The following is a 14641-nucleotide window of genomic DNA, read 5'->3' on the forward strand; positions in this document are numbered from 1 at the left end:
TATAAAATTTTAAATATATATTATATAATTTAAAATATTATAAAATAAAATGCATATTTTTTAAATTTTATATAAGATTTACGTACTGCCTTTAAAAATATTTTTGTAGAAGTATTGTCGCACGCGCGCGTTATTTTAATATAGGATGCTGATACATGTACCTATCTTGTTACGAGTTAAATGATTTATTTATGATTTTGCATTCACATCAAGAAATTTTTTAAGAAAAAATATTATATGACACTTAAATAATGTTTTGTTTTATATACAACGTGAAGGGATATTTCCCTTATGTTTAATTTTTTGACATAATTTTCTTCGGCCGTTCATTAAATCGATATAAGTCGATAATAATATTTTGATTGTTTTGGAAAAAATCTTTTTAAAATATTTGGCATTTAAGAACTATAGCGTTGAGTGAAAATGTGTAAGGAATATTTTTATCTTACAAATAAGAAAATAGGAATCTATTTTGAATACGTAGGTATATGTATATACATATGTATGTAGGTATGTATGCGCGTAGATGAATTAGACGAAGCCAATGTGACGATACCTATGATAATTCGAGACAACAAATTAAGAAATTGTAATTACATGTATTTATTATTTAAAATTAATAAATTTTAAGTTATATTAAGAACCTTCTTCCTCGTGGAAAATCTAATTTTTTAATTTCTAATTTTTTTGAATAACACGAAATGTCGCATTTAGTATCTCAAAAACTTGAACCTAATAATCGGGTCGTATTTGATGACAATGTGTAATGAAAACATATATAGTATCGTTGTATTGTATAATAGACAGATCTGTATTATTAATCATAATAATAATAATAATAAGAAGAAAAAGAATAATGATGATAATAATAACAATAATAGTAATAATAATAATTATTAGTATTATATTTTTATTTGTCTTTTATTTGCTCTGGAAAAATTGCGGAGCTCGCCATTACATATTTATAACACACAACGTATTAAAGTAAAAGAATATAATGGGGTATTTTATTTATTTATTTATTATTAATCAACGATCACTTGTACACATGTGTATATTCGGCATTGTCAATGGGACGGGAGCCAAACAGGGCATATGCGTGACATCCTTTCGGACGAATCGAATGTTGTAATATAACCTTTTTATTCTTGAGAGAGTCACGTTGCTCGATCTCTTTGCGCCGCGCATACAAGTTTAACATAGAATGAGTCATGTATTGGGATGCAAGAAGAGGCCGTTTCGACGATCTTACATTAGTTAGTCATTCCGTTTTGTGCAGCTGGCGGTGTCATGGCGGGCTCCGTTGCCACTCTGGCGATCCTTTGGGTGTCCCTGCAGACAATGGGACTTTTGGGTCACTCTCATTCGATTGGCACCTATAAGTTGCCTGAATCTCTGCAGAATTATCTTGTCAGTTATACTGGTAAGTATCTACCTTTTGAACTTATAGAAATGATATAAATTTTCACGACATAAAACATGGAAAGTCGAGGGCAATTGTATATTAGCGATTCATCTCTCTTCTATAAATAGTTCCATAAGAACTTCGGATAAATGTTGCTATTAATTGTATCATGTTAAATTGCGTTTTAAGCTTTACATCATACATTAGATCGTTCTGTACATTTGTCCTGTAAAATCGCATGTTTTAACATATTTTTTTTTTCTAATGTCTATTTTTGGTTTCGAGTCGATTTAGCAATATTTGGAAACCGTTTAGGTATGTCGAAATTGACAGTTTATTTTGGAACAAAGGCGTAGATTAAATCAGGACCATTAGGACTTACTTTGAAAGTATAATTAAAGAATATTTTTATGTATTGTATAACTGCCGGCCTTGTTTAAATAACCATTGCATGTTGTTTAAATTAGAGAGCATCATTCATTTACTATTTCGAAATATTTCAAAGAAGTGCTTTCAGGATTGCCATCTAATTATGGTTCCGAAGTTATCGTGGATACCGGTCGACTTCAAAATCGAAGATTTCCTAAAATCGATGGGACAACTCTGAACAATTCGATCGCGTTCGCGCAAATGTTAATTGATCGCATGAGCACCCTTGAGAGTAACATCGCTAACGCTGGAATTGAACTTAAAGCACAAAGTCCAGCCGAGAAACAATTTTGGAATTCTTATCCTTCTACGGATGCTGTCGACAGGAGTATCGATGCTATCGTGGCAACAAAGGCGTCATCGTATCTTGTGCATCAAAACTGCCGAAGGTACGTTTTCGAATAAATACTTAAAATTATTTTCTGTTCAAATTACAATATTACCTCAAACTATCTCTTAATTATTAACCATCAAAATGTAATATTTCATATCAATTATCATATATATGTATAATATATCTTATAATATCACTTATCTGCTTATTTTAAAAGTGACAACTGAAAAAATTAATTTCCTGTAAAAGAGAAAAAATTATTTTTCGGAAAATTACCCAAGAAAAACAATAGATTGCGATAACATCAAAATGTAATATCAAAATGAACTGTGATTGATATCGAAAAGTGACTTTTAAGAATCATTTTAGAGATGTCATTTTGATGTCATGTTTTTTGTTCTGCTTGTGGAAGTATCAATTAATTAAATAATATTAAAGAAACTATTTTTAATGTGACCGTATATCCTTTTATCGTTTTTATTTTATTATTTAATTCTTAAAAAAACTATCCTTTCTAATTTAACAACCATTGTGATGATTTTGACAAATTCTTTTAAAAATTGAAACGTTTTTGACTATTTTTATGAAGTATTAAGTTAGTTGACAATTATTTGTAGCCTTCTATTAAGATTGCTATAGGATAATATTTACTTAGCCCATCCATACAATAACATAATAACTCGAAAATTATTATGTTTTTTTAAATCGAATCACTTTGACAGTAAGGACTAGTAATTTATATTGTATAATTCGTTATAATAATCGATACTATTGACAGTTGTGTTACGCTATCATTGAAAGGCGGGCGCCTTTTAATCAAAATTCGATCGATGTCTGATTGATTTTCCTTCTATTGACTTTATTGCAGATTTGGCTTAGATAAAAATGACTGTGCTCGCTACATATCGACGTTAGGTTTGCGTGACACTCCGCTTGGTAAATCTTGTGCAGCGGTACATAGCGTAGAATGCGACGAGAAGTTCAAATACCGCAGTATTGACGGCACCTGTAATAATATTGAAAATCCAAGCTGGGGCAGCGCGATGACTGCGTACACCAGAGTGCTATTCTCACAATACTTCGACGGTAAGTGTCGCGCCTTCAATTATTTCGCTCCGTCTCTTTTCTGTAGCCTATTCCCGGATTTATCAACTGCATTAGCTCGCGATGACACCGTTTTCATCATTCGTCCAGGCTTGAATTACATCTCGACGGTATACGTCGCTGTATTAGGAAAATAATTACAGACCGCGCGTTATCATACTTTCGACCCTGTCGCGGATCGTAAGCAGTCCTCGCGCGCGCCCTTTCATCACAACACCCTTTTCTCCCCTCTGAACTTTGCACGAAAAAAATTCGTATAATAGAGCGATTTATTGAAAATGCGTGTTTTTTTTTTCGTAAAGTCTTTGTTGTTAAATTTGTATGGAATAATAATCGTACAATTATTTGCAGCCTCTGAATGTTTGGCGCTTTCCTCTTTTTCCCTCAATTCCGGTCCAACGCCCATTTATCCTATACCGTTGGGAGTGATTATTCCCTTTGATAATAGTCAGTTTTGAACAAAATGAAATCTTTTTCTAGATTGAGTAAATAACAAACATATGTTAGTTTTTCAAAAAATTTTCAAGAACAATAGCATATCATATAAAGCTGCGTCCAGACTATCGAGCCGAAACGCGAGCCGAATCTCGAGCCGAGCCGAGCCGCGAATCGAGCCGCGAGTCGAGCCTCGAGCTGATGAGCTTCGAGCCGAAATTATCGAGCTGAACTTTAAGTCGAAATCAAATCGAGCTTTAATAACCAAATTTCACGAGCGTTGCAAGCGATCTATATTGTACGTGACTTTAATTATTTATTTTATATATAATTAAACATGCATGCATATACAATGGACAATATTACAAAAATAGCTGCTGTTCTCGTTTGTTCTGCTCGATTCGAGGCTCGCGGCTTGCGACTCGGCTCAGCTCGAGGTTCGGCTCGTGTTTCGGCTCGATAGTCTGTGGACGCAGCTTAATGCACAATTATGTAGAAAATTTGTAAAATTGCGACAATTGAAGGAGAAAATAATTTTCATTTTAATCACGCGGACGAGAATATTTAGCGCGTATGTCACGACAATAACCGGTATTAGCTGAATGCGATGTTTGTTCGCAATTGCATACAGGTATATATTAGATACCATGTGTGTAGAAGACGTAGCGATGGGAATGCGTCATCGCATGAATTATATACCTATGACGATAAAAGTTTGAACCGGTTAGTCATAGATAGGATTTTTCGTTTGAAAAAATAACAATTGTAATGACTACGCGTTATCGGCTTGGACAGTAGTCAAACGATAATGTAATATATGTCATACTATGATTCCTCTACTGAAACGCAAATAAAGAGAGAGATATAGTTTGTTTGGGCCACTTGGATCAGAATTCCATTTGTACCATCATCGTTATCGGCATTATTGTATCCTTTTTCTGCAGATTCGCAGAATTCTCGAGCTTCTCGTTACATGGAGAACAAAAAACTTTTCTCAACAACACATTGCATTCCTCACGTTACGTCAATATGCCTCTCGTGTTTACGTGTCACACTAGCTTCTACATTTTTATACGCTCTTCTCAAGATGCAGATGTAGTGAATTTATTCTAGAAACACCTTTGGGTTTTTAAGATTCAAGACAAAGCGTTTTGCTAACATGTTTTAATTCTAAAATCAATTCGACATAGGTACTTATACCTATACTAGCTATACAAAGTAGCGCACGAAATGTTACATCCATTAATTATCTACTTTTCAGGCGTGGTAATAAATTTCATATCATTTCTGTACCAATTTTTTCAAAAATAGAATGTGTTATATTTAAACCAAGTGATTACATTTGGTACGTCATTTTGTATATTCTCACGTTAAAAATTAATGTTCGTATATTTAAAAAAATTAGTTGAATATAAATAACAATTGTGGCAAATTACAATATATGTAAAATCAATCATAACACAATCAGTTTGTATTCCAGAGTTAAATGCCGATTATTATTACAAGTCAAGAATCATTATTATTTCTCTGTATTTCTTCTATCTTGAATATATGTATATATACTTAAAATTAGTATTAAATCTACAATAAAATGTCGAATTGACTCAAAATATTAAAATTGGAAGTATAAATATGAGGTAAAAAGCATAATTAGTATCTATATTTTATCAATGATATCAAAGGTAGGTGGGAAGATTCGACATTTTATGAATATTATGTAAAATAGAACTTGATCGGTTCAGCCGTTACTGAGATCTGATCATCTCGACCCCGAAAAATTCTCAGTTTCGCATAAAGGAGGCACGGCGCGCAGTGTTGCGCGCTTGGCTTAGCGCCGAGACACTACCGTGTCTCCAGATATAGATATATAAATATTAAGTATTTTAGTCATATCGTGCTCATATAAGAAGTAAACACATCCAAGATAATTGATATTTTTATTGTAATATCGTCGTCGTGAATTACAATATATAATATGGAAATAATGCAACGATATCAGAAAGCGTTAATGTTTTACATATGCGAAGCTCACGACGCGATGATAATTTGATGTGGAGAGGTTCGTGGAAAATGTATATCTTATGAAAGACGTTATCATTTGCGTCATAGTAGGCTGTTTTGTATTTTTTAAGTACGATATCGTTTGAAGTTTGATCATTTGATGTCGCCGTTTGTTTTAATCTTGTAATCCGAGCAGAATAGCGTCTTCGTGAATATCAAGTCTTATCAACCATCAGCAACTTCGACCGACTCGACCTTCTAACCTATCTATCCTACTTATCACACACATCTCCATAATTCATACCCATATGTATATATGTATGTGTATTTGTGTTCTGTGTATGTACGTATGTATTTATGTTATATTTTGTACATGTATTCTAAAAAAATATGAGTGTATAGATTTAACATCATTGGTATTAAATACATTTTTCTATGTTAATATCAACATCAATACGATGGGAACGATATTTAATACTAATGGAATTAAATCAGCACTTATAATATACCTTTTAGAGTGTACGTTTGGTGCGTGCGCGTGCGCGCGCGCGCTCGGTATGTACATTTACATGAATGCATATATGCATAGAAATGTACATACATACAGAACATAAACACGCTTACACTGATCCTTGGGCGCTAATGGATAAACGTTCGTTGATTGGCTTAACAAATTATATTCTGTGATTTGCATTACAGTTGTGCGATAAGGCACATAGAGCATAAAATGCCTGAGTGTAGCAGTGAATAATACTGCCTACAATAGGGTGCCCCGGTCGAGAGATTCTATCCAGCAGTAGAATGTGTATGTAAACTAATTCGGATATACCTAATAATGTATCATATTTATTATGTAACACTAGTTCGAGTTGTTTTTTTCTGTTCAATATGCGACAATACGCGACTTATGCGAAGGTACACGAACGAGAGGATTTGGCTTGAGAGTACGCAATCCACTTGTATTTAATAATTCTAATTATAACATTTAACATTTAACGAATATAACGCATTGTGACACATAATTCCAAGCAGAAATATAAGTATTTCTAGTTTAAATTCAATATTAAATGAAACGCTTTTTTTTCTCACATACGACACTCGAAGAGAAGAACATAATGATAGCAATTATAAAATCAATAACTACACAAGTATACAAATTTAATATGTAGAATTAATTATGTACACATTAAATAGAGTAGAAAAATGGTTAAATTTTAATCAAGGATGTTGAGCCTCCTCGAGAGAGCTTGAGAATTTTTAAAAGATTCGCCAATTCGTTTTGCATATGCCTTTTTCATAGATGTCCTGGACGATTTTTCTTACGAGAGAATCGCGTTTACTTACATTTACGTTACACATATATCATATCGTTACACATAATCATAAACATTGCAGCAATGTAGAATTGTAGATATTTAAATATTTCCTACAAAATATCAATATTACATTATTTTACAATATTGTTGCAATATTTCCAATAAAATATTAAAATTTCAATATTGCAGTAATATTATTGAAATTTTTGTATTGTAATATTACGCACTATAAAAATGTTGCTGTGATATTTCGTGCTGTTGTTATCACTATTTTTTCTCAGTGACAAATTTTTCGTTTGCAATAAATCAAACATTAGAATTACTTTTAGAAACTGTCGACGTTTCTGCTGCAGTGCATTTTTGATATTTAAAGTTACATTCGGTACTTTCTCTCAGCTTGGTTCATTCGTTCGAACACCTTTATCGATCATGCATAGATAAGTTCGCAAGGACGTTTCTGCGAGCGTTTTCGATTCGAGCGGCCGTAATTTCGATGACAGGGCGTTGATTAGACCCACAAGCTATTATTTCGAGATTGTAGTTGTATACACAATCGCATCTCTGCCATGCTTTAACAGAGACGGCTCGTCGTTCGATAACGCATCAGAATGTCGAAGTCGATGTGTAGTCGAGCTAGCAATACATGTATTTGTTAGCAGTCTCGCATTGCAGCACGAGATTTAGGATCCTTCAGCGACTGATCAGATCTTGCGCCAAGAGCAAAATGATCTCTACTATAATGTAGAGTATAAATAGATCCTCTAGTGATAATAAATAGTCATTTACGATTCTCGTTTCGGACACGTTTGCGACATAATTATATATACTTCTCTGATCGTTCCCTGAATTTATCGCGCTGAAAAGGTAGGTTGTAGGTGCAATTAGGATCATAAGATTAGCTCAGTCGGCGGTTGCACTCGCCTATTTATAGTTAGAATACAGAATATTTATGCTATAATTATTATGGTTTCCTCTCGTGCTGCACTGCCAAGCGATCATTTTGAGAGCGCGTGCGAATGCGCGCGTTTAATTAAACTCGCTAAAATCGGAGTAATCTTAAGTGACAAGCTTATATATGTATAATATAATGATCGTTTGTCTGATCGTTTTGTCACGGAATTGTATCGTTTCATAATTTTGCTTGCGTGATTCAATGATTATATTTTACACGAGTATCTTTTACAAGAGTTAAGCACTACGTCGCGTCAAATACAGCACCGATTTACTCCGATTTTACGACTTTCAGTCATTAACGCGATAAAAATCTAATGTTTGGTTTGGGAAGTAGGCATCCAAGAACCGAGGCGTGTCGGACACTCTAAGAAACCACTTCCAAGTCCAAGGCTTGTAAGCGCCACTTTATCTACCGCGAATGATCAATCGGATGCTAGCAGAACGCTGGCTGTGATGGAGTGGAGTCAATTCATTTCTCATGACATGGCTTACACCCCAGTTCGTAAGATGGGTAAGAATTACAAACAATGTTTTCTTTCCAGTCAAAGTAAATGTCAAGTAAAGACACGGTGTATCGGTTGTAAAAATAATTCTCGTTGATCTAAATATGTAATTTAAAAGGTTATTAAAACAAAAAAAGAGCCGTAAAAAGTCAGCGCCGTAATTGGAGCAAAATATAATTTTTTTTAAAATTAATTACAATCTGAAATTCTGATTATGGTTTGAATCAAAATTAAAATATGGTGTATATAATTGTATTCGTAAATTTAACATATTAAATTGTACTCTGTTAAAAAAAAATTGTATTTTTCTCCAATCACCATGCTGACGCCTTTCTTTGTATAATTTTTTTTTTTAAGAACAGGAGTTTTGTCGTTTTACTTTTATTATATTTTTATATTTTAAAAACTTCTGTATTAATTGTAGTTTCAACGAGAAAACCAATCTCTTGCTGCCAACCGGATGGAGATACTCTATCACCGCGTCACGTTCATCCAGATTGTGCCCCGATCAGTGTGCCAGATCACGATCCTGTTTACGGCGACCATTACGTTCGGTGCATGAATTACGTCCGATCGTTACCCGTTTTACGATCGGAATGCACTTTTGGACCTGTAGAACAGGTAGGTAATTGTCATATGTAGTACATATTGAATTAAAAATTGTTGGAATTAAATCTTTTGCTTTAAGGAAATGTAATAGTACATTGTGTAACATGTGTGGTAAGTTGTCTATTGCGCTCCTCCGCGCCCGTGTCGCGCTATAGACAATTATAGCACATGAATTGCACATAGATTTTTTCCTCACGAGTGCACTGTGTTAGTAATATGTTATACACAATTATAAATTCGCACGAGCGAAGCGAGTGCGACTTATAGGGTGGTGCGTGGGGCGCAGGAAGCGGGGGGGAGGGGTTCGGGGGGTGCGCAGCCCCCCTCCGAAAAAAAATTAAAATATTTCGTAAATAAATATTTAAGAATACAATTGGGATGATATGGCCAGTATCGAAAAGCTGCCGCCACAGGCGACGACTCGACGAGTAACAAAAGTCAAAAAGAGTTATGAGAACAAAGATGATGATGCAATGCCCGCGAAAAATGGTGCGACCCGAACGAACACCGGGCTCCTGCGTCTACGACGCAGATTAGGTTTCTCCGTGTTGTTATTTGTACGAGCGCTACCACTGCGTTGCGTTATTTTTCATAATGCAATGCTTTTGCGTGGCGTTAGAGAAATAACTCAACGGTTTGAGATATTGGCTATTTACCGCACGCAAAAACGTTGCGGTATAGGGCATATTACGTGCACGCGTGAGGAAAAAAAATTAATATGAAAAACTTGGGACTGTTTAGTAACAATTCCAAGTTTTAGAAAATATATTACTGCTTGATATAATTTATAATTTTAGAAATGATATGTGAATTTGCATATAATTTATAGATGAATCAAGTAAGCCATTTTCTGGACGGTTCTACAATTTACGGTTCTAGTATGAAGAAATCTCGCGAACTTCGCACTTTCGAAAAGGGACATCTTCGCATTGATGTGCGAAATAATCACACGTACTTGCCAAGAGGAGAAATCGAATTTACATCGCAATGCAGACAGAACTGTTATAATTCTGGTAAATTTTAATCCTATATATATATACATATATATATATATTTATTTATTTATCTATACATAGAAATGTGACGGTTCTGCTGAAAAGTCTTTCGGACGTCTGCTGTATGTCTTCAAACGTCCTAACAATGTCCAGGAGTCTTGGACATCCATAGGACGTCTAGAGGATGTCTGAAGGCTTTCTGCTTTAAAGCGTATAGCTTATAGATACAGATAAAAATATTTTCGTTAACTTTCAAAATATTTATGTGATAATTTGCTCAAACTGATTAGCAAAATGTAAAAATACGATTGCAGCATTGTTTATTATTTTTGAGAATTTACTTAATTATTTTGATTCACCATAATTATTTTAAATCTCTATTTTATTAAATTTTTCTTAACTACACATCGATTAGGTGACGATCGTGTGAACGTTCACCCTCAGTTAGCTGCGATTCACACGATTTGGCATCGTGAGCATAATCGTGTCGCCGACGAACTTGCCAAGTTGAATCCGGACTGGTCGGACGAGATTTTGTTTCAAGAGACCAGGCGTATCGTAATCGCTGAGATTCAGCATATCACATACAAAGAGTGGTTGCCCATTCTGTTGGGCAGAAGATACACTCGAGCTATCGGTCTCATAGAAGATAGTTACAGTCGTAACTATAATTCTGATGATGAGCCGGCGGTCAGCAACGAAGCTGCCACCGCAGCGCTACGTTTCCTGAATTCACTGATGCAGGAAAAGCTAAGGTAAGCGCTCTATATGATACGTCGGAAATAAATTCTATTTATTTATAGATTATTTATAAAGCGCAAAGTAGCGAAATATGCGTAATTTTCTTGTTTTAGTCTGCCGGATAATTTTCGCCAACAGAATAAAACATTACAGCTAGTGGAGCATTTCTTTAATCCACGCATAATCGAATCGGAGGAGGTACTTGATGGATTGCTCCGTGGTCTTGCTACTCAAACTAGCCAGAAGATGGATATTAATCTCATTTCAGACGTAAGTGGCATTAAATACACTACTCAACAAAATTAAAGCATCACCTGTTCCATCTTGCAGAAATAGACAAACTTTGAGATATAATAACTTTGTAAAAAATTATCGTATTGAGATATTAAAAAAAAAACATTTTAAAGCTTGAAATCTTTTCAGATCGGTTTTTCAAAAAACGATCTTACTGATATTTCACATAAAATTATACAAACAAAAATAAAGATGCATCAAATCTTAAAATTTTATATGAAATTTATGAGGTTGCACGAATTAAAAATTGTGCACAAATGCGGTTTATAGCTTCCGAAAGATTGAATCTTTACCTTTAATTTGCTTTTTTCCGACCTTTGTACGATTTTTTTCACCGAGTTTCAACATTGAAGTAAAAATGACCTCTTTTGCTTCAACGTTGGATAGATGGAAAATTGGATGATCATAAAGAATTTTTTATGATATGTTATCCTTGCATTACAGATGACCAGCAAATTGTATGCTAGCGATGTAAACAATTTAGGTTTGGACGCCGTTAGCTTGGACATTGCACGTGGCCGTGATCATGGACTGCCTGGTTACAATTATTATCGTAGATATTGCGGACTTCCTGCTGCTAGAACTTTTGACGATTTCCTAGATTATATTCCTGTGGAGGTAAGATTGAAGTGGAAACCGCTTCTTTTTAGCATTTGATTTTCTTATGGTTATCAATATGTGATTGTTTCATGTATATCATTCGGTTATTAGATGATGAAGAAACTTCGTACAATCTATTCCCATCCTAATGACGTTGATCTTATCGTGGGTGGTATGGCAGAAAGACCAACAGACGACGCTATGATCGGCCCGATCTTCCGCTGTCTTATTTACGAGCAATTCTCTAGATCCCGTCGTACTGATAGGTTCTTTTACGACTTAACAACGCAATCGTATCCCTTCACATTTGGTACGTCAAAAATTTGATGTTTGTTTTAAATCGTCATTATTACATATGTGAATAATCCAAGATTTAGAAAATTTTTCACATTCTATAATTTCTTAAAAAGTTTATAAAATCTGAAAAAGTTGAAGAGTATTATAAATATATTTTTTATAAATTCAAGACAGAAAAAGTATATCATTTTAGAAATGCTTGTAAATGTAAAATATAATAATTTTTTGAAGTATTACGATATATTTTATGAGAATTTTTTTCTAATTTATTTACAAAAAAACTCAAGTTTTATCGATTATCTTTTTTCTGTCCCAGAGCAATTGGCTCAACTGCGTAATGTTACCTTAGCGCGAATATTCTGCGACAATGGCAATAACATCACACATATGCAGCTCAATGTGTTTCTCAAGCCACAGACAGGGTAAGTTCGAAATTCTATGGCTCAACTTTTAATACTAATGAAATATTCAACATATTTATTATATTACACGCTTTATTCAATATCGCTTCTGTAATATTTCAGGAACGAATTGAGACGCTGTACAGACTTTGAGGCGATACCTAGTGTGGACCTCTTCGCCTGGGCAGAGAGGGCAAAAGCATATCGTTGAAGTCCCTAATCAATTAACTCACACAACAGTCCGTTTTGCCTATAGGCGTAGTGTAAGCCACAGGAAGAAGGCTTACGACAAACGTATAAAATAGACGTATGGAAGAAGCGATTGTACGAGGCTTTGTAATAGTCTCATCAGAATTGTCGCAATAAGTGCTATGCAATAACGGCAATGCTGACGCGCACGCTATGATGAAGTAATTGAGACAGTAAAAGGTAGAGCAACAGTGGAAAACATGTGACTAGTCGATTAAGAAAATATCTATTAGTTGGAACGAGATCAAATGAGAATCATTGATTGCAAGTGAATAAACGAGTAAATGACGAAAAAGTTAGCATTAGAGTTTCCTTTGTGACTAATTTCTCTTAAAGGACTATATTATGTGGAGTAACGATTTGGTATTATATCGTCTGATACACATATATAAGCGCATCCGTAGAGTTAGTCTTGCGTACGATTGAGATGTGTGGGGATAGTGAGACACAAGAGTATTATCAGCATATTTATATTACTGTAGATGATTGTATATAATAGAATCGAAATTAAAGATGAAAAACTCAGCAAATGTGAACAATTTGTTATGGTTTAGAATATATAAGTGTATGATTTTTATATAAACGATAACTGCAATATATTGTATCTATTGCATGAGATTGTAAGCATCTGATCAAAAATATAGAATATAAAGATCTACATACAAATCAATTATGAATATTTATATGAATAATATACAAAAAGATGAAAGATAAGGTAATACGCAACAAAAACACAAAATAATCCAAAGGAAATCAAAATAATTTTTTACTTTTGAAAATAACTCGAAAAGTGAACAGAACTAAGTTATGAATAAAAGCAATAACTTAAATGAAAGTTTGATGTCATAGATTTTAACGATTTTATGAAAATATAATAAAAACTAACTTTTTTATATACAGGGTGTTTCAGACCAAACGGAGGAGCCGGCACATTCATATTCCTCATGAAAAATTGAGTCGAAAATGTCAATAGCAAAATGTTGTGGGATCATTAGTTTTTAAATGGTGAGCCTTTGAAACTGTCTAATCACAGGACGTGAATTCCGCGCCGTCAGGTGCGGCGCAACCAAGCGCTAGCCGCGCGAGCGCTTTGATGGATACCGCACGATGCCGAATGAAAATGTTGCAAAAGTTTTGAAATCTTTATTAACATCTACTGCTGTATGTTTAAATTGAGTCTAATTTAATTGACGAGAAGTAATGTCGTAATTGCAAACACCCATATATAACTGATTTACATAAATAATCAACCTTTTACTTTTATTATATATAACCATAAATATTTAAGCATTACATATGGCACTATCGAAAAATAGTTTACTTACAAACTTCAATGAAATCTGTTAAAAATAATTACTCAAAAATAACTAAAAATTTAAATAAATTTAAATTTTTTTTCTATATTATAGGGGAGAATGTCTTAAATTGAACCGTGTCCCAAATCGGATCTTTTTAATTTATGTAAAGACGGTTAAGCAGATTTGCGTGTTATTTATAATGTAGTCTTTATAAAACACCGACAGCAGTTTAGTAGTACTCTGACATAACGTTCATAGAATAGACGCAAATACGTATTTTTAGCTACAATGTGAAAATTTAAAAAATATACATATATTTATGTAAATCATTATTTAAAAGATGAACGGATGATGATTTGAACTGTAATTGATAAGGAGGCATATACGTTTGGAGCCTCCTTTATGAATTTTTTTAGAACCACGAGACAAATTATAAAAATGGGACTTTTTGCATAACAAAGTACACCTTTTATAATTCTCATACAACTTATTTAGATTAATTTTATTGGAAACCCCCCCCCCCCCCACCCCCCCCACTTCCCTGTCGTGTAGTTAGCTGTGTACGCCTGCATGATTTCACGGTGACAATGATTTCTCCTTACCCGTTTATCTGAAACACAAAAATCAAACGGCATTTTAAAGAGTAAATTTCCTTGTTGTTTACGTTTTCAATTTT

At 33.9% G+C, this 14641-nt stretch overlaps 1 protein-coding gene across 4 annotated transcripts in view; it reads left to right on the forward strand.

Moving 5' to 3' along the window:
* LOC108771802 (peroxidase) overlaps nt 1-13192 on the forward strand; it is a 26834-nt gene extending 13642 nt beyond the window's left edge. For 2 of the 4 annotated variants that reach the window (XM_018537169.1, XM_018537166.1), the window contains exons 2-13: nt 1280-1423; nt 1911-2223; nt 3037-3254; nt 8313-8489; nt 8906-9102; nt 9920-10103; nt 10501-10840; nt 10940-11096; nt 11565-11738; nt 11832-12030; nt 12334-12439; nt 12542-13192. In XM_018537169.1, coding sequence (XP_018392671.1) covers nt 1291-1423; nt 1911-2223; nt 3037-3254; nt 8313-8489; nt 8906-9102; nt 9920-10103; nt 10501-10840; nt 10940-11096; nt 11565-11738; nt 11832-12030; nt 12334-12439; nt 12542-12629 — 2286 coding nt within the window. In that variant the 5' untranslated portion in view covers nt 1280-1290 and the 3' untranslated portion in view covers nt 12630-13192. The remainder of the gene's footprint in view (nt 1-1279; nt 1424-1910; nt 2224-3036; nt 3255-8312; nt 8490-8905; nt 9103-9919; nt 10104-10500; nt 10841-10939; nt 11097-11564; nt 11739-11831; nt 12031-12333; nt 12440-12541) is intronic. The other 2 variants (XM_018537167.1, XM_018537168.1) reach the window with 2 other exon arrangements.
* The last annotated feature ends 1449 nt before the right edge of the window (nt 13193-14641 follow it).

The sequence above is a fragment of the Cyphomyrmex costatus genome, unplaced genomic scaffold, assembly GCF_001594065.2.
Source record: "Cyphomyrmex costatus isolate MS0001 unplaced genomic scaffold, Ccosl1.0 scaffold1658, whole genome shotgun sequence".
NCBI classification, from domain to species: domain Eukaryota; kingdom Metazoa; phylum Arthropoda; class Insecta; order Hymenoptera; family Formicidae; genus Cyphomyrmex; species Cyphomyrmex costatus.